At 34.7% G+C, this 21,480-nt stretch overlaps 1 protein-coding gene across 1 annotated transcript in view; it reads right to left on the bottom strand.

Moving 5' to 3' along the window:
- Window positions 1–1,987: 1,987 nt before the first annotated feature.
- The window catches only part of PCDH11X (protocadherin 11 X-linked), a 512,224-nt gene continuing 492,731 nt past the window's right edge, over window positions 1,988–21,480 (bottom strand). The window contains exon 7 of the mRNA XM_085319603.1: window positions 1,988–2,929. Within this exon, the coding sequence (XP_085175729.1) occupies window positions 2,538–2,929 (392 nt within the window). The 3' untranslated portion in view covers window positions 1,988–2,537. The remainder of the gene's footprint in view (window positions 2,930–21,480) is intronic.

The raw sequence follows: 21,480 nt of genomic DNA, 5'->3' as shown, positions 1-21,480 counted from the left end.
CTCTACCCAGGGAAAAAAAATCTAATTGTAATTCCTTTATGATTTACCTATTAAAATTCAAAATTGTAAAAATCAATTGCTTTGCCAAAAAGTTTCAATTACAATTTTCTGCCAGAGGGGAAATGTTACGGGGGGGGGGGGGGGAGGGAGGGAAGAGTTTTCGAATACAGCAGCACATTCTGGAAACATTTGCCATGACAGCCCTCTGTAATAAAAACCAAGTCTCTGCTTAAAACAGTAAGCATTACATGTCAGTGTTATTCTAAATTTTGCAAAATTAATATGTTTGGTAAGTCTGTGTCAACTACAGATAATTTTTTCTGTATATCTCTGAACAGAACTGCTGAATTTCCTCATCATTATGTCTCCAAAACATGACTGAGGGCTTTGTATAGATTAGGTGTGAATTAATTTGTCAAATTTTTAGTTGTCCTGGAATTAGAAACGAGTTGTGTCAGCTATTGTGTGTCAGTAGCCAAAGGATTAGTGTTTTTTCCAGGATTTACATGCAACTGGAAGCCAGTGTGCCACATCTTTTCTAAACATTATTGAAAAATACATTAAAAAAGAAAGAAAGAAAAGAGGTACATCATTAGATAATCTGATATTCAGTAATTAAACCCTATCAGTAGATTAAAAGTGAAGTTTCTTTTATTTTCACGTTAAATCTAAAGGTGATTTGAATAGATTTACAGTGGGGACAACAATATATAAAGCTACTTATACCTGCTGGGCACATAAGAGAAGCTCTTTTAGCATTCATTGGAAACCCTCAACAACTTGAACTTCTGTAAGTTTTACAAGCAGCTAATATTACAGCATTTTTACACACAATTTTGTTTATAAATTACAGATTTAAGTTACAATATGAAGCCTACATAGAGTTCTATCCATAGGAAATATTCACAGACTGTCTTTTTTCCCTCCACACAACTTCGATTGTCTCATTTAATGTCACAATATACTAAAAGTTATCTAGTTTTGTTAAGGAAAAAATTCTCAGTATGTACATACTGTATGCGATGAAATGGCTAACAAGCAAAAAAGTACTAGAAGAAGAATTTTTTTTTTCACTTAAGAAAAGCATCTCCTTTGCATCCACCATGGAATCTACTAGCTTTTCCCTCCACACCATTAACAATATATCCTTCAGTACACAGAACATTGAAAAAGACCTAATCTTTACAGAGCATCACTTTGAGAGTTCATCAAATAATGTAATTGGGGTATACTTATAGCTACATCTGTTCAGGATTCATTACTTAGATTTTTCTCTCTTTGCTGAGTAATGTCAGTGATTCTCTAATAAACTAAGCTACAGTGACAACAACGCCTTCATATAAAAGGTCTGGGTAAAGTAAATAATATTATAGCTAACTTTTTACTGAATACTTGCAATAGGTGATTATAGCTGTAAAACAAACATATACATCACTATAATATTCTTTAAAGCACCAGTGGCTTACAGCCACAATATCACATAAGCCAAAAAAGACTACTCAGTTTCCTACTGTTTTCAGCAGTGCCTGTGTAATTCTCAGCTAACAGGAAGAGTAACCAAAGCAAGCTCTACAAGGTAAAAGAAAAAAAAAGAAAAAAAGAAATTAGCAATAGACTTATGGCTTGAAAAGCATAATATGGTATCATAATGTTCCTTGCATTACTGTAGATAGGAAAATCTTGGAAAGTTAAAAAAAATCTTATTTATAATTTTTAGGTTTTGTCCTTCTATATTATATGATTTTATTGTTATCTTTTACACAGAAAAGCCTAGTCAAAAGAGCTTTCCATTTTATCTATAACATTCTTTCAAAGAATATATACCTGTAGATTGACCCAATTAAAAAAAGAAAAAATCAGCTGTCATGTCTTTGAATACATATTACTTCTTCATTATGTAAAAGACAAATTTTGAAGGAAAAGTATACCAGTATTCCTCAGAATTAGATTTTAGGATTTTATTCATTCTATTATGTAAAGTAGTCAAATGAAAAATTGCCCACTTGATCTCTATCTGCTCAGGGAATGGAAGGTGAAATTTATGAACATGTTATAAATTATAACAAGTAATGCAGAAAAGATTGATTTGAGTAAGCTACATTACTATATTGGGAGGTTGGACTAGATGATCTCCAGAGGTCCCTTCCAACCTTACTGATTCTATGATTCTATGATACTATATTTAGATAGTAATATTTTCCCAAACTGTACTAAGAAATTACTTTCAACAGGAAGAAGTGCAAATGGATATTTGCGCTATGATGACCCATTTAAGAAAATGCAACAGGATTTTGTGGTTTTGATTGGTTTTGCGTTGTGGGTTTTCTTCCCCTTCTGTATGTTCTTTCACCAAAAACTAAGGTAAATTTCCTTTAACTAAGTACTACGGATTTAGCTTTTCAAATTCGATTTAGAATTATATATACATAAATATTCACAAGCCTAACAAGTTTTCATATGCACTAGAAGCAGTGTTAGGCTGTGACTATATACAGTTACACTTAAAGCCTAAGACAGCGGGTTTGTCAGATACGTGTTTATAGCTGGTGCTCGTGTATAAACGTAGTGCTACTCCCAGACACGGGTGCCTGGTGGGATGCAGCGAAGTTTGCCAGGGGGATGACTTTGACCGGATCTTCGCTGGCGCAGTGTCTTTCACAGGCGCCGTAGAACGGGGGCCGCGGCCCGCCTTGGCCTCTGTCAGGGTCGTCCTTGGGCACGGGCCGCCCAAGCGCGTGCCGGCCGGCCGGCCGGGCCCCGCGGCCCCAGCCCGGCTGGAAGCCAAGCGGCGGCAGAGGAGCGTTGGCCTGCTGGTACTGTGTCAGAGAAGGAGGCATCCAGCAGTTGTCGGAGTGGCCTAGGATAAGGCACTCCTGCGTGCAGGTTTCAGAGGCTTCAGCCAGGGCTTTCTGGAGATTTACTTCGATAGCTGGGAGGGTGGAAAAACACAAGAAACTTTCAGAGTTCCAAAGACTGAACAGGAAAAAAAAAAAAAAAAAAAAAAAAAAAAAAAGTGTTTTATGAACAGGTGATACCACTGTTACAGCATATAACTAAAGCTCTTTACATTCTGCTTACAGTGACCTTTACCTTTTCAAAGTTAACACTTGTTTTTTTCAGGCCAATACTGCTATTCTATAGAATATCTGCATACAATTACTTGAAAACACTATAATGTTTAAAATCAGTATTTTTAAAAATACTATTTTAAAGCTGGATTTTTGGGTTGGTTTTACCCTGTTTAAGGCAAAATGAACTTAATTTGGCACATGGCCAGTTGGCTTCAAAGATGAACTCACAAGCTTTAAAAATGAAAGACAATATAACAGCTATTTTAAACAGAATTGATTTCTCCATGCATTTGATATTGGAAACCTTGAAAAATCAAAAGGCAATAGCAAGAGAAGCTGTAACCTCTGTAGCTTACTAGGAATTGAATCAGATTTTCTTGCGTAGATGAAAGGTTTGTGCCCTTGAAAAGGGATAACAGAAATCGTAATTTGTTCAAAGGCAAAGTAAGCTACTAAATCTGAAAGACACAGTTTACAATTCATAAACATTCTTGATCTGTTTCAGGTAAATGATTGTGACTTCGATAGGTTGTATAAATTCGAATTAATATAATTAAAATTCTACACATAATTCCTTGAAATAATTTTCATATTTTATATTTTAATTTTACATTCTCTTGTTATGTTCAGGCTTTAAATGTATTACAGGAGAGGATGAAATTCTGATTATACATTTCGTTGTGTTGTCTTCTCGTTCCCTATGAAAGATACATACATACGTTTAGTATCTCTCTTCATGAAAATTACATTTAGAATTGGATTCTTGCTCATAACCAGTGGAGAAGGTATGCTTTTAGGATTTACTTATTACAATACAAGTTCTAAGTAGGAGCTTCTCATCTTCTGACTTTTACATTTAAATAGATGCCACATATCTGTTTTAGTAAATATTTTGCAGGTTGAAATTTGTATAGCACAAATACATATTTACATATTACATCCAGATACAAAAGAAATTAAGTTTTTCCTTCAGACACTGAAATATATAATGCTGTCATCCAAAGTTTTTAAAATGAGCACTCCTAAATATACTCCTACATGCTTGTTGTTATGCAAATATATTCTTGATTATTTCTCCATAAATATCTTGTGCCAGTACGTGCCTGTTAGTGGAATTATTGTTCATAAATGTTATTTCACTGCATTATTGACATTTCAACATATATTCAGTCATTTTTTGTAAGTATTTTTCAATGTAATCCTGACAAAGCTTTGGCATCTTGCTGTTGAAATCCTGATCTATTTATGATGGGCAGTAGAGGACACACACATGGAAATCATTCAGTAGAGGCAACAACATATTATACATAACATAACATAACAACATATTATACTAATGGTGCCATTTATAGCATAGTGTAGCTGACCTCTAAATATTACAATGCAAAAGAGCCACTGAAAATAGCATGAAGACCTTCTTGGCACCCAACCTGGCTTCCCTTCCACTGCTTCCCACTCACTTTAAATGAAGGAATCAGACTGGCTCAGTATATAAATAATCGCCCTTCCTAGAGCATCCAGAATACAATCCAATGCTGAAGTGACTATTTATCAGAGGCTGTGTGAATTCATCGTGGGATTTTCTAGCTGCCGTTCTTTAAGCTTATTCTACATCCTCTTTGTAGCAGTTACCTCTTGCAAGTCATTGCTAAATATGGTTGAAGAGAAATTTTTCTGAGCCCTTCTCTCTCATTTGAAAATGGTAATATAGGCGATTTTCTGCTAGTCCAATAAATACTCTGTGGTAGAAACATCTCTGACATCTGCCTCACCAAATAAAGTAAAAGATGCTTCTTGCTGTCTCTGAATGTTTCAAGGAAAAATGCTGTTTTTTTCTCTACTGAAATTTCAACTGTCTAGTAACATTTTCTTGTGTAAGATATGACTGGTTCATAAATGGAAACAGAAATGTACATATCCTCCATGTTTTATGAATAAACAATACAGTTAATTGGGCTATTATCAATATCTACTTCATTTCTTACTTCACTTCGTAGTAAACTTTAATTCTAGATATTTTTCATACCCTATGGAGACTCGTCAAACACAGTAAGTAGTGAAGAAAGAGAATTTTTAATTCATAGAATAGATCACATTCATGAACATGTGAACTTACCATTTTTGCTTGAACTCATGATTGTGGTAGGAACTAAGCTATTTTATTAAATTGTCTGGCTCAGAACTAAGACCGTTTTTAAAGAACATGTCTGTCAGGTCTCATGAAATGTTTAGATCAGACCTGTCAAGTATAACTAAAACCACAATAGCTAAAAGACTTTCTTCATTTTTCCACAGTCTCTATCATTTCTAGGTCAAAATGGTTTTCAGTAAGAATATTTAGTTTTACATGAGCAAATGTGGAATTTCAACCTTGCCAGGTAGCTATCCTTTAGTCAAAACATTAACAACAACAGAAAATCTGACATGATCTGTTTTTTCTGATTGTTTACAGGGTTCTATATGTAGCAAATATGTTCTTGCTTAGGGAGAATGAAAGCTGCAGAAATTCACAATCCTATTCTTGTCCTCTCAGTCTACAAGAAAAAAAACTATGACACTGGCTGAATACGTGGCATAACTGCATACATTGGCATTTCTAACTCAATATGACACACTTTCTTTTCTACTCCTCCCATCCCCTCAAGAGAGATCTGCTACTCAGGTGACACGAAGAAGGCTGTTTCCTTTCTTGGTCTACCACGAAAGTGATTAGCTACATCACAGATTCATTCAAAAATTTTGGCTGGATGAGACTTTTGAAGGTGCCTAGTCCGATCTCCTGCTCAGAGCAGAACATCTTGGTCAAATCATAAGAGAAAAGATTTTCCCAAAGTTTAGGCCAAATTTTCAGAACTGCACATCTCTCACTTTTAAAATTCTGAACACACGTGCTAGAAGAGAGGTGTGCGATTCTAAAAGGTGAACAATCAACAAGATGAGCTCCTGGAAGCTCCCTCTTTACCCATATGTCAATAATAATGATCAAAAGCCATCTGAAGATTTATTCATTAGAAAAGTACTCAGATTAATTATAAATTAAAAATTTGTAAGACTGTACTGTATCAATGCAAGCTTAGGAGCAGAGAAATAGTGTGAAGAAAACTTAAAAAAAATTAAAAGATTACAGAAACGAGTTAAAACACAAGAATATAGAGCGCTTGAATTTTTAAAGCTATCTAGCTGTATTCTTAATGAAAAGCCAGTACTGAATTTGACACATTTTAGATGCAAACCATCCAGTGTTACACTTAGAGCACTCTTGTTTCATAATAAAGCAAGCAACAATTAGTAAGCAATTAAGCAAATTGCCCATAATTATGCCATTGCTGAGCGATTTTTCATATTTTCACAACACAGCACATACATGAATACATAGCTTGCAGTGCCAATACTATTCTGTCAGCATCCAGAAGTGTCTCTCATTTACTGAAGTGTTTCATATTAAACAGCTCCCGTCACCCTTTCAGTGCTCTCTGCTCAGCAGGAACCCACCAGAGTGATGAGGACGACAACTTTATACTGCTCATGTCAGCCAAGAGCACCCAAGGAGTGGGTTGTCCCCCACCTTTTCTGTGCCCACGTGTATGCACTGAATGTGGTACTCAATCTAGGCAGCGACTCAAGCATAATATAGGGGAATTATGGTCTGGAATTATCCAGATGACCGGAAGTGGCCACTCTGTCAACATCATATAGTGGCTACTGTTAAGAGAACAGAAATGACACTAACAACAAAAAAAAGGAGGAGGAGAGAACAGTTAGTATAAGCTAGGTGACTTCAATAAGGTCAGGAAGAAGAAACTTGGATATAGAAAGTCCACATAATTGCTGTTAAAATATACTTCTTTGCTTTAATAATAAAAAAAAGTCTTTGAGAGAAGATTCTTATAAATATGTTATTTCCTGTACTTGTCGTAATAAATTGAAAACACAGAAGAGCTGCCTAAGTCCTGGCCTTTGAACATTTTTACTCAAAGAACAACTAGGGCACAAGCACTTCCTTTAGTCTTCAGCCTTACCTCTACCAGAGCACATGAGAAATCACACTCTGAGGAGGGCTGACACTCTAGATGCTCTAACCGAATCCACAGGCCTGCGAGAAATCACACATTCACATGCGATCTACCTGAGTTTCCGAGGCTTGCAACACCTCCGCAGACACCTTGCGAGAACAGGCCCTGCCTCTACTCCAGTGAACACACTTATTTCCTAACACCCATTTTTTAAATTGAATTCTGTCCTGGAACACTGCTCTGAGTTCGGCTTCTTTCTATAAAAGCCCAGTGGCACGAAGTGTGGGTATTCTGCACCTTACTTCAGTTAGTCAAACAAAGTCAGGCGGGGAGGGGACATATGGGAGAAGAGGCCAGAAAGAGGAAGACAAATCAGGGCAAAAGAGGAAGTATAGGGTAATTTCTGTATAATTAACTACACTTGTAAAGTGAAGTGAATCTTTCCTCCATAAATAATAGCTTTATTAAAAAAGTACATTAAATTTTCATTAAGTCATTTCTTCTTGTTATTCTGACTAGAATTTCAGTCTTGTATTAATTAAAACAAGAAATTGTCTAAAAGCAATAATGCCACAAAAAACTCAGTTTCAGTAATTGCTATTTTGCACAGAAAGATACTTCACAAAAAAAAAAAAAAAAAACTAAACCCAAAACCTCAAGTCTCCCCAATCTCTGTAACCTCTTCTATTCCATACTAGCAAACACAGATGTTACAGTGTTGTAGAATATAGAGCATTGACCTTTATTGCTTCAACTTTTCTGTTGATTTCATCTTTAATATCCTTTTTTTGTTGCAAATTATGGCAGAACAAAATATGCTAATTTCCAAAGGACATGTTTCTTAGTCTGTTTTTATACTATGAAGTGTATATTGTGTAATAAATGAGAAATTTAACTATAATTTGTGAAGTATAATGCACATTTAAAATGAATAGCCTAAAATGTAGTAATATTGACTATAATACAGGCTAATACAATGCGTGCTATTTAATATTTAATTAACTGCTTCACATTTGCACTGAACCTTGTTAATTATTGATAAAAGGTTCATTATTCAACACAGAATATAAATTTAAATTCAAGTCAATTAAACAAGGTGAAATTACATCGTGATAAACTGTTTATCCTCCAGCAACAACCTTTGACCTGGGGATGTAGTAACGAGTGTAACACACAGCTCTGCCATACCTGAGGAGACTACACTCTTTGCATCTTGGGTGGCACATATTCCACTCTTCCAAGGACGTAAAGTTTCTGCAATAAACCCAACATCTGGGTTTTATCTAGCATATTCTGGATGAAAAAAGGCTTCAGCTGCCATTTTTCAGCTGGCCCCTGGAAAATGAAACGTTGTCAGTACGAGTTTTCCATAGGGCATTTTTAACATAGGAAACATTTTCTCTTCCTCTCGATGTATAAAACTTCATTTCAAGTCTTTCAAGGTACAGTTCTTGTTTGCAGTAAGGGAAAGAGCAGTCCGCAGAAAGTTGTAGCTACTCAGCAATCATCTTGGAATGACTGCTTCCTCCAGGAATGTCTCCATCTTAAGAACTTCTGTCCTAATAGGATTCACTGAACAGTAAGAAATATGGGCTGCTTCAAGGTCATGTTCACATTTATTTCATTTCTGGAAGTACTTGCTCAAATGCTAACTTGGCATTGGGTTAGTTTTAGTTTCCCAAACAGCAGTGTTCTAAAATAAACTCTAGATACTGGGAACACTGAAAACCATTCAAATGTTCTCTGGAAGACAAGCTTTTGTTATCAGTGCCATCTGTTATGGTGACCAGGAAAACAAACAAACAAAAAAGCAGCAATATTACTATATCTACCAGCATTTATAGAGAGTCTGAAACACTAAGTATAGCACTAATTTCACTGGGTACCTCTAATGTGATGATGATATTTATCAAGTCTTACTGCTTACAGATATCTGCATATATGTACACACATTATACTTCCTTAAATATTCTTTCAGATTACTTGAAAAATGAGATATAGAAGATGTAAGAAGAATAGTACATCTCATGTCAGCTTCTAGACACTGTATTTCAAACGCTTGGTAAAAGTTGCTCTTAACTCTGAATGTGTTGCTATTATGCGCTACTCTGCTGTGCCTGTTGTTTCTTCAAGAATTAACACTATTTGGATAGTTCCACCTGAAAAGTTATTTTTACTATTTAACTATTACAAAATCATATTAGAAAAATATTTGAAAAGGCTGAAAAAATAAAATCAACAGGATAAAATCTAGAATAGAAATAACTGCATATAGATTTTTTCATTACCATAAAACAAGTATATACATTGGCTGCCTTAAAAATAAGTGAACTAGTCAAACAGAGTAAAACAGAATGAGGGCTAACCGACAGAAAAATTGCTGAACCAATTTAAGGCAACTCTGGATATTTTGTAATAGCAATTATATCTTCTTTTAGTAATCAAATAATTATTCAAATGCCTCATTAGTAATGTATATGAGGATCCATTATCATGAATTAAACAGATGTGAATTTGCTTAAGTATTTAATCAAGAGTCAGTTCAACATGGTATGTTCCTTTATTTAACTCAACATTCAAGAGATTTTTTTGCATGTTAGTCTCCAGGGGAATTTAGGAGCATATGAATGCTATTTTAAAAGGAACTAAACATGTTATAAAGATAAAACAAAGTGAAAAAAATGTATTTTATCAAGGAGATATGGCCATTACTTTTCTGTTAAAAGCTATTACGTTAAAACAAAACACAAAGGTTGAGGTTTTGTCTGTACATAAAGATTGTTTGTCTCAAACTGTAAAATGAGCAGATCTCAAAATGAACCTTTTCATAGCTAATCTTTCAGAAAAAAAATCCTTAGCTGTATTTTTTACTGATTGAGAAAACAGACCTGCTAGAATTTGAAGTCTTCAATTCTTAACATCTGTTGTCTCTCTTAAAACTTAGCTGAAAAAGTCACTGTTTTGTAATAATTGCATTCAAGTATATACCTCAAATTTGGAAAGGAAGAAAATTCTTTGCTTACAAAATCTGTAAGGTAAGTATAAAGAATATATCATAATATGTTCCATTTTTAAGGTTTAAGTTTTTTTAAAAAATACTTGTATGTGTGTGTGTGTGAGAGAGAGAGAGAGAAGAAGAAGAGAGAGAGAGGGAAGGGTCTTAAAGTATCATTGAATATACATAAATTCATTTGGTGAGGAAATAGCAGAAAATATACTCCTTATGCCTAGGCTGTGAAGGAAGCTGTAATCAAAAAAAGAAAAAATAATAATTACCTTTTGTGGTTCTCTAGCTAGAGAGCAAAGATTTGGAAAATGCTGACCTCAAAGATGGGAACATGGATGAACTTCAAAGAGATAAAATGGAAACAGAAGTTCTAAGTGGAATAAAGTCAGTACTCTTGGTAACAGACCTGCATGGAAACCTTAGTGTTCTCACATACTACACTAACAACGAATTTTAACAACTGTGATTTAATAAGCAGATTAGATAAGCGTTCTCAGCAGAATGCAGAACACCGTCAGGAGGATGAAAAAGTGGCCAAGCAGAAGCTGATTTTCAGGTATGTCTGAGACACCTCTCAAAGGAGTTACTGCACATGAGATGTATGTTGGATAGACGACCTGAAGTTCTGCTTGCACTGGCTATATTCACACCCTCTATCACTTCTGTAAGAGTTTCTTGTATTTGTTTCTTGTCTTCAGCATGTATACACATGCCAGATGAGGCTTTGTTTTCTTCTTATTGACTTTACAGTAAAAATAAAAGTTTGATCTAAAATAAAATACTAAGCAATTCTGTTAAATTAAGTAATGGAGCAACTGCTGGCAATTGTTCATGGTTCAGACACTTTAATGAAACCCTAATTTTCAAAAGGAAACCATAAAACCCCAATTGCCGGGTAAGCTAGAGAATATATCTTTTCTGTGATGACTCAAGAGATAGGAAGAAAAAAAAAAAGATGTTTTGAAGTGGTGCTTTCACTGGATGTACACAAAAAGAAATTTTAAGTCAAAGGCTGCTGGAGCAGCCAAAATAAAGTAAACATACAATATTTTTAAAATATTTCTATGCTTTTTATGCTATGACTAACTACTATTGCATTTCAAGATAAATATGCATTTTTCTTTATTAGAATTAGAAAAAAGGAATTTGTTTTTGTTATGACTATATATATTATATATATTATGATTATATTTTGTTATGACTATATATACACACACATATAAAACCTTGACTTTATTTATTTTGCTGCTGTTTCTAAACATTAAGATAGTCAAATGTAAGTACCTATGCTGATATCTAAGTAATGTGCTATGTGTCCCCCAGAATAAATGCATGCTTATTTATGTGCTGGTAGTTATTACATTTAATTGGACCATTAACATTATTATGTCTATTTATTTGAGTTTAATATGTAAACAAAGCTGGCTGAAGCTTTATTGGCAGAGCAATTTTCCGTGAAAGACAGTTTCAAAATACAACTATTTTGTGGCAGTACGTTGATTCAAATGACATTTTATGATATCAAGCATGGAAACTAACAATTTCCGTTTTCTCTATTAATTTGCATTTAGATTTTTAAAAATGTGAGAATCTTTAACGTTTTAACATTATGCAGAAATGACATAACTGAAAGGAAATGTTCTCATCTCTCCAAAGCACTTCCTCAGATTTTACGTTTCACAATGAATTTCAAGTTTATATTATGATTCTGGAAAAAAATATTAAGAGAGTTGGAATTACCTAGAATCTGGTAATTCTATTTTCCAACTAAATACTGTATTATTATATCGAATATATATCATATTATATTGAAACTCATTAAGCTTTTAAAAATTATACTGGAGTCCAAATTGTAACCAATTTATCACTGTGATTACAAATAAATCTATGCACATGTTTGGCCCAGCTTTTCTTATACTACATTGCTAACAATCTATTGCACTTGTAACATGGTCTAACATAATCTGCAATCATTTCCATTTTCTAAATTCTCTGCAATGCCCTTACCATCACTACAGAAGAACAAGCTAGACCTAAAATCTTGAAAATCCAGCAGAACAGAATCTTGAGTAATTAGGGGAACTATTGCAGGGCCAAGGGGTCAAACATCATTAATGAGAAGCACTTCTTGATTCCCCTAAACTGGCCAGTAATATTTCAGTTCTCTTGTACTTATTAGGCTCCTTAATCACAATCGATAACCTTGCTGGAAAGACAGGGTGGGCAAGTAAAGATTTCATGTATCCACAGGACAAAACAATTCCCCTCCTGCAGCTTTTGTCCTCCCCAAGAGGAGATTCTCCTCCATATGGTTGCAGCTCAGGTGGGTTTATCTCTTGGAAAACCCTCTGAACTATAGACTCCTTGATACTGAGACAACATTTTCTAACCAATTTTTCACAGCAGTTTTCCGTCACTACCACTTTGTCAATCTGCTGCAGACTGCCCTCAGTAGAATCATATAGACGCTCATCCCTTCAGCAAGGACCAAAAAAAATGTGAATACATAGAAAGGGCCATGTTTGATTAACAACTTTGTGATTGCTATAAAAATGAAATTTGAAAGGTAATAATTACATTAGTAATTACTTAGGTCTAAATCTCTTATGTTTTCTATTCCTTCTATTTCTGGGCAGCTGGAGCAATGACTCATTAATAATAATAAAGTCATTTAACCCTGCAGGCGCATTACAAGGAGAAAGATGTCATTTGTCATCAATGCAAATAGAACAATCATTGAAGAAGAATACAGAAAGACCACTATTTCATATTTACTGCAAATGATAAAAGGGATATTTTGCACTCATTCTTACCATGACATCCCAATCTGCTTTCTAATTATGAACAAACATAAGGGGACAGCATACAACATATGAGGAACTACTAATAGAGTATTGTCCTGCAGTGACATTTCCATAATCACTTTAAATCTATCCTATACATATGTACTAGTTAAAGCTTTCTGCTCATGATATTACCCCCCTAGTAAAAAATGAATTATGCTTTGCAGGTTTAGCACTCAAAACCAGCTCTCTGTCAAAGTTTGAGTCTGATAAATAAAGTAATAGCAATACATATGTCAGTTAAGTGAGGAGTTTGGGATTCTGTTGCAATTATGATGAAATAGAGTATGACTAAAAAATAAATATATTTATACATTTGCATTTTTTAGGCCAGGAACTTTTCAGTTGTAATTTTTACTGACACTGAATTAGCCAGGCTGTCTGCAAGTTGCTTAATTTTCCAGTATTGTTCTGAACTTGAGTGCTACAAGAATTCTCTAAGAAGCAGTCTCTATTAGATGAAACAAATGTTCTTTAGGAAACTTGTGTAAGTAACTCAAAATTTACTGGATTTTTAGAACTACTGACATAACTGTGTATATAAAATAAATTCTGAGGAAGAAGCAAGGCTACTCTTTCCCTAAATAATTTATTCAGGAGACGTGAAACCTTGGGTAAAAAATATGGTGTGAAATTTGAACAATGGTATTGGAATGGAAGCAAATAAACAGTTTAATGTAAATAAAAATCATCATAATCTGAATTCGAGCTCTATCAGGCTAGCTAGATGCTTCAGATTCATCCTTGCTTTATCATCAGTACTTATCTAACCTTCAGGCATGAGGAAAGACTAGAGAACAAATTTAACAACATAAACTGTTAGTGTGCAGGGTAGAGAGAAGGCAAACACACCCCCTCACGCTGTTTATATTTTCTGAAAGTTTCCAGGAAGGTTGTGTAAAGATATGCTTTAAGAAAGTTAAATAAGTAGTTTTAAGAAATAAGACACATCAGGAAAGAGTAAAATGCACAGAGTAAAATGCGTATTTTCATTTTTAAGATAGCGACAACATAGAAAAGCATATACAGAGTGAAATGTTTTGTCAAATTGAAAAATGGAAATAATACGAACACTACAATTTTCACATCAATTTCAGGTAAAATGTTTTGAATTACAGTCATTTTAATCTTGTTTTATAAAGAAAATTACTTCGAATAGGCGATAATTTAAAACAGCATAATCCAAACTTCATTGTGCTCCAGTCAGGCACAGAAGTGACGGTGGGGCTGGCCGTGCTCTGGAGCAATCGCTGCACAGGCGCCGAGGGCCTCCTCCGCAGCACGCCCGCGGGAGACGACGGGGTGCCTGACTAGCGCTTCCAGCGCTTCTCTGCAAGCACAAAACCACTTGCCGTGACAGCTACTGCTTTCTAATTGGGCCTTTTCAGGCATCGCTAGCACCTTAAGAAATTTCGGTACGGTTCTGCTGAGGCAATACCATCACAGCTATCATCTCTTTGGCCGGTCGGTCGTGAACGGTTTCTCCACTGCAGTTTTGCTGTCTCGATTGTAAATTTCTCCTATCACTTCACAGAAGCCTTTTACGACTACTAAATTTTTGATGTCAAGGAATTTTGTCTACAGGATTGGAATATGTAACACAAACTTCCTAACCTCTCAGAAAATGTTAATGTTAGTTTTAAATCTCACTTAGTTTCCCTTAAACAACATCCAACAGTGACTTTCTGATTTTCTTTAATATTCTTTTCAGTTTTCTAAAGCAATTTTCAATTAAAATGTAAAAATATTCTCATTTTAGCTAGTGTGATTTGCAGATAACTTACTTTTCCAAATCAGTAATATAAATGATTTCCTTAACACTTGGACAATCGACATATGATGAGAATAATTCAGGATAGAACAACATTTGATAAAATAAAGAAGAGAATACCTCATATCATTCATATTATTAAATAGATTGTGTTAGGGAATAGTCATAGGTGTCATTATTCTGCAAGATTTTAGGGGTAGAACTACCAGCCAGGAAAAATAGGAGTGAGCAGTTGTTGACAGTAATCTTTTCAGGCCATTTTAATAGCTGTCAGGATAGGCTGTGTGACTGCAACCATGAGGATTATGTTGATTCCTGAAAGCAAATTTATTTATTTAGTTATTTTTAAGAAAGTTTTGTGCACAGCCAGTATAAAACCATGGGAGCGTAAAGTTAGATTTCATGTGGTACCCACCCTTTCAAAAAAAAAAAACAAATTGCATTACTTTAAAGATGGAAATGTTTTAAAATATGAATGTAGAATGGATTGATCTTTAAAGGATGCTGTTGCAAACTTAATTATATAAACATCCCTTTCTCACCACAGCACACTATGTTGCTACTGAGGATTCTAAAGAGAGCAATACATCCGTGGAGCTTCAAATTTCAGAGAGAAGGTGTTAAGTCTTGAGTGAGTCCTATCTGAATAAAAGGATATCCTCCTAATACAAAAAAGATTCGTATTTTTATAGCTTTAATAGATTGTAAATATCTTTGCACAAAAATATTTTTAATCCAGTTTATAAGCATGTTTATATACATGAATATATTGTATACCTAAGCTAAGAAAAAATTAATAAATATCATTAAATAAGGTTAAGTACTAATATTCAGATGTGTTCAAACTCATTTTCTTTAGAATGTATGCCCCAATCAGCCACTCCTCTATTGTATGTGACAGAGGATTCCTTGGAAACAGATTTTTAAAATTCTCAGTTCTTACGAAGTCACTGAAGTTTAGCCTCCAGCTCTTTGCAAGTGAAAGTTTTAAACTGTTTTGGAAATTATGGGGTTAGAAAGCATACATCAAAGTAAACCCAACAAAATGACGTCAGAACAGTTCCTGTTAGGAATGGAAGTCCATATACTGACCTAATCCGCAGTTTATAAGAGCAGATCCACAAAAGCGCATAATTCATGTTTCTTTTCTCATAAGCTCTACAGAAAGGATAATTTAAGTCTGGGGTAAGTGCTGTGTTGGCACACAAATACAGAAAGCTCTCACCATATTTGGCTCATAGATTTCTTTTTAAGAGGGTATAAACCTGAATTTCTGATGCTGATGTTCCTTAAGCCTCAGTGGGATACATTTCACAGTCGCCTTTTTTACAACAAGTAAGGATGGCAGGAAGAATTTATCTTAGTCTATATTCCAAATGTTTAATTTAAAATCTTTCTGTGGTATTTAATTAGCCACTGGATATAAAGAGACCTAAGTCAAAAGGAACCAGCCAATTGCGGACTAAGTGTTCACCAACCTGTTGTTGAACCTGTCCATCTATTTATTCATTAATTCACCCAAAGTCTCCTAGAAATATCATTAATGTGCTCACAGTTAATTCTTTATTATATATTGCTTCTATTCAAGCTCATGTTAACAGAATAAATTCATCAAAAATGATCAGACTTGAAATGGCAGATTTGGATTCTGACAGAGAATAATTTTCCGTGGCTGGGAAAAAGCCTCCCACCAACTGGGCTGTTTGAATGCTAGGAGATGAAATTGTAATGACTGCAGAACCTCTGCAGAAAGGAACATTAGAGTCTCAAGGAGAAACAAAACCAAACCAAACAACACACTGAGTTTAGTGCCAAAATACGCAGGTTCCTGACATCAATTCTTTTTATTTTCACCCTCACAGGCCCTTCCTCTCACCCTCTGTGCCGCCCTGCGGCAGCGGTAATCGTTACGGCTCTGCTCTCCACCATTTGCATACGGCAGAGCGCCTGAGATGCGCGCTGGCACCATCGCACAAGCGCAAGGAATGACTGTGACTTTCAAAGCTTCGCAGAAATGTTATTGATACTCAGAGGGGCACAAACTGTTAATCGATACCTCAATGCAGCCTAGGGCTTCATAATCATGTTGCATAATGTAACAGTAATTTTATTCACTATTTGTTGTAATTATCCTTTCTATAACAGTATCTAATAGATTTTGAGTAATCTACTTCTCAAAGTGTTATACCATAGCTCCCAGGTATTGTATTCGAGTCCCAGTAACAACAGCGTTCATAACACGCTGTTATAACACGCATGTCGTAACACAACATTTAGGTACTCCTAGTACCTTAAATCAAACCTAGACTTTTTCTGCCATTGTAACTCCATTATATAGTAGAATTGGAAAGTGCTCTGATACTGTTAGGAATGTGATACTACCATAAGTACAATATGGATTGTGAAGATGTATTTTGAAGCCTGGAAACGCTTGATTAATCACCACATTATCGTCAGTATTCTAGCTACTACTGCTTCACAGCACATCCTCAGCTGTAGCATGGGGGAATCATCCTTCCCCATACTAGAAGCTGCTGTACACTGGACATGGCCACTTCTGTAAGGGAGCAGTATTCCATTTTCCAATCCTCTTTTTGTTTGCTTAGTTTCTAATTTTGTACATAGCACAGGCATTTCCCTGTTCCTTGTCTTGTTGCACTCTGAGTAATTTTGCAGCTTCAAAACTTGAGTCACTGAATTTCCCAGAGGAGAGAAAAAAAGAGGAAGTGGGGAAAACGGTGAGTACTCCAGATCTGTCCAAGAAATATAAAATTTACCGGGCTCTCTCTACGTATTTTATAAAAGTTCTTAAATATCAATATAATCATAAGTAGTTGTAAATATCAGTGTTTAAATATCAATTTAAATATGTAGGTTTATCTGCCTGATTCCACGAGAACATAATCCTAGCTCCCCCCGCCTTCAATCATATTCCAAAATCAAACAGAATTATGCTTCCAGTTTCACTATCGTCATCAGTTTGGGGTTGCAATTCACTCTCAAGATCATATTATACTGATGCCCTGCAACGAAGACGTTCAGTGTGGTGAACACACCAAGCAACCAATCAGTACATAATGTCACACTGAAAAAACACTATATTAAAAAACAGTTAACTTTCATAGTAAAGCACTGAAGAGTTAGGAAGTGCAAATTCTGTAATATTAATTCAGCTCCCTTGTGTAAATGTGTTTTGATGCAAACTTTAATTAAATTATCTTATACTATTTTTCTGATAGGACCCTTGGGCCCAATTCAGAGAGTAAGTACTTATTCGATATTTCTCTTTATCTACTCAAATCAGCATGTGGCCATACACCTTCTTAATTAATACTTTCCAAGCTTTGTGTTGAATACAGAACTATTCACTTCCTCATATACTTTTAATGATATTTTCACGGACTAACCAAAAGCTTCAGGAACATGAATAATATTCCACTCATATTAATTGCTTTATTAAGGTCATTTGCATCTGAGAAACTGAAGTGTAAAGAAATTAAGCAAAATTATATAAAAATTGTATAAAATATCCATTATTTCTGGGTGCCCAATATAAAATAGCTTAAGCTAGAGTTTAAGCATTTTATATCATACTTGAGCATTTTATAGTCTACTAAACTTTCAAATCAAATCTGAAGGACTCAAAATACTGGAAAAAAATATTCTCTCTCTCTCTCTACAAAAGAGCTATGTTATATAACTCCTAAAATATAACAAAAGGCTATGACTCCCATTTAACTTGCATCAATTTAGAAACTCCCCAAGATTCTGCCAAATTTAATAGTACTTCAATCTAAACTCAAGAGTTGTGTTACTTTACCCCTCTTCAAGCTTTGTGAACACGTAAGCATTGCACACAATATGACAGAATATGACATTTTTTCCATTTCAAGCTCTGACTGAAATGTTGTTAATGTTATTCACTGTTTCTGTTTTATTTTTCATCTGGCTTGCAATAGATTTGTCTTTCACTGTCATTAATAAATAGATTAATAAATAAATAGATTAATAAATAGATTAATAAATCTATATACAACATCAGAAGATCAATATATACTTTAAATAATCATCTTGCTATGAAGAGCTAATTATTTAATAAAATGCTAAAAAGTGCAGAAGTACGTGTCTTTGGATGATCTGAGGTAGTATCAAGTCTTTTCAAAAGATATGTTTCAAAATATATTACTAACGAATTTAATAAAATGTAATAATTTAATAAAATTCTACATGGTAAATCAGTATCTTAACTTTCAGGATTTTCTGAAAGGGCTTTCTGGAATTGGACTTTCCTTTGTAGGATAGATCAGACTATCATTTGAACTATTCCTGTGGTAAATCTTTATGATCTTTTAAGTTGGGCCAAAAGTAATTAGAAAACACACACACACCCCACAGTATCTATCACAGCTACTGTACTGTTATCTCCAATTGATAAGTATTTTTTTTTGAAGATAGTTTTTTGTGTACCTTTCTCACATAGCCTGAAAAGCTCTGGTCTCTCAGTTTTTACATGAGTCTTTTCATTATGAGGTTCCATCTTCACGGGCAGCAATTTGTTCAAAAAATTGTACCATGTAATTTGAGTCTTAAGTATCCATTAAAAAGGCCATTTGTCCAATGATTTTTAAAAATAATTGTTCTTCAAAATTCCACAGCTTCAGAGTAAAGAATTTGAATTTAAGCCTCATTCTTATTCCAGCAAAAACTTGCACTGTAATCTTCATAAATCAAACACAGCTAAGGTTTTGGGCTCATTACTTTTGCTCATCCTGCCAGCTAGCCTGCAATGGTGATGCACAACTACATATAGACACGCCAAAGCAGAAAATGAGTATTAAAAAAAAAAAAAAAAAAAATCCTAATTTGTGAAACTGTTTCATTCCAAACACTCCAAACAATTTAAAAAAAAAAAAAAAAAAATCCTGGAGGACACATTTTCAAGCACATATTGATAGCAAAGCTAATAGTTGTTATATTTCATTCATAGACTGTTCCAGGAAAATCTTGAAATAGAATAAAACAGTCTAAGTGTACAAGCAAATGTGAAACAAGTCATTAAAATTAAAAGGAAAAATAAGCTCTTCTAATAACTGCCATTCACTTAGACCACTGACCCCACACCGGATCAGGATTCGACTTGATCATAAACTGCTAACAAAGTGATTCATTGCTTTCCACTCCTAATTACATACTTTTTTCTGTCACTCACGAATCATGCATTGTTTGTTACCGATCCTATTTTTCTGACTTATTTTATGCACAGATCATCGCATCGCATACACAAAAAAAGGATGAAGGGAAACATTTGACTTGTTAAACAGACGGCATAAAAACACCCCTTGCATAAATTCAAATTCTAAAATGGCCCTGAAAGCTTGAAAGGGATTATGTGAGCTCTAGGGTTGGTTCTTCATCTCCTGAACAATCACCTTTATATTAGTTACTTGTCCATCAAGAGCAGACAAAAAGCAGAGCACCGAAAACGTACTTATGAAGCAAAACGTTTCATCCACCTTCTCTAAGGAAAGGCTTGATCATTTTATTTGTTCCACTTCATAGCAGTAGTGCTAGCTAATACACTAGAAAACCTTCATTACCTTCTCAACAGTCAAGCTTTTATGAGCCTGATAATGCTAAAATCTTACCATGCTAAGTGGTATGCCGTAACCATAACATAACATTAAATCCATTACATTAGCATGTTATTACTATGCTAAATGATCAATACAGAATTATTGATCAAGCTAAATGACAAGTGAAGTGGATCTTCTTAGAGCACACATCTGATTCCCATCTACCCAAATTTTCCCTTCTAATATAAGATATTAAGCAAAAAACCCAACAAAAGTAGTCTCTATATCTGAAGAATTAGAAGTACTCCGATACTTTTCTAAAATTGGGTCAATATCTCAGATCCTGGAATGTATTTGATTACTACTTCTCCACATGAATACCAGTAAAAGTTTATGCCAATCATTGTGTGGTACTTCTGTCATAAAACACAGTGAATAGTTCACGAATCATGCTTGGGAAAGAGAAAAAAGATGAAGGGGGGGGAACCCTGCAATCATTCTTTTGAATCTGACATGTTTTTAGGAGGAAAAGCTGAGATTAGCTAAAAGTTGTTTTAGGGATGCACATCACGATATCATAAAGTTGACAAGATCAGTTAGCATCACTGGAGATGCTGGTGATAAGATGCAAGAAGAACAAATAAAAGAATAAAAATAAACCCACGGGAACTGATCAGGATGTTTCCCTTAGCTGTACGTCATTGATATTTTTATGATATGTAAGTCTATACTGCAGAGGGAAAGAGTATTCATAAAAGATTGTCTTGCTTAAAGCAAGGGTATTTTGGAGTCTATTTAAAGTGAAGAGATTTCAGACCTTTCCAGAATACTTTTCACAAATCCAGCAGAATTAATAGAGACATTTTAATTTTGTTTTTGCTTCCAAGGATGGAAGATTAGATGGTATTGTGAAAGGTGATTGCAGAACATAAAGGAATCGAACACAAAAATTTAAGTTGTTGTATAGAGAGTGAAAAGATTCCAGTTCACAAAAGGTTCAATACTTGCTCAATTTATTGTTTGTTTCTTCTTCCTCCCCTTTCCCCCCCTGCCCTTCCCACCTGTTTTCACCCCCAAAACCTCCTGGGGAGGTGGGACCTTCTGGTTTGACAGCAGCTGGCTGCAACTTGGTCAGATTCAGTTTTTCATTGCAAGGGAACATAGTAACTTTACACTGATTAATTAAACCAGGGTCCCTAAAC

This window comes from Rhea americana, unplaced genomic scaffold, assembly GCF_003343005.1.
Source record: "Rhea americana isolate MKP2758 unplaced genomic scaffold, rheAme1 scaffold_6, whole genome shotgun sequence".
In the NCBI taxonomy this organism is placed as follows: Eukaryota; Metazoa; Chordata; class Aves; order Rheiformes; family Rheidae; genus Rhea; species Rhea americana.
This window is presented reverse-complemented; position numbering and strand designations above follow the sequence as displayed.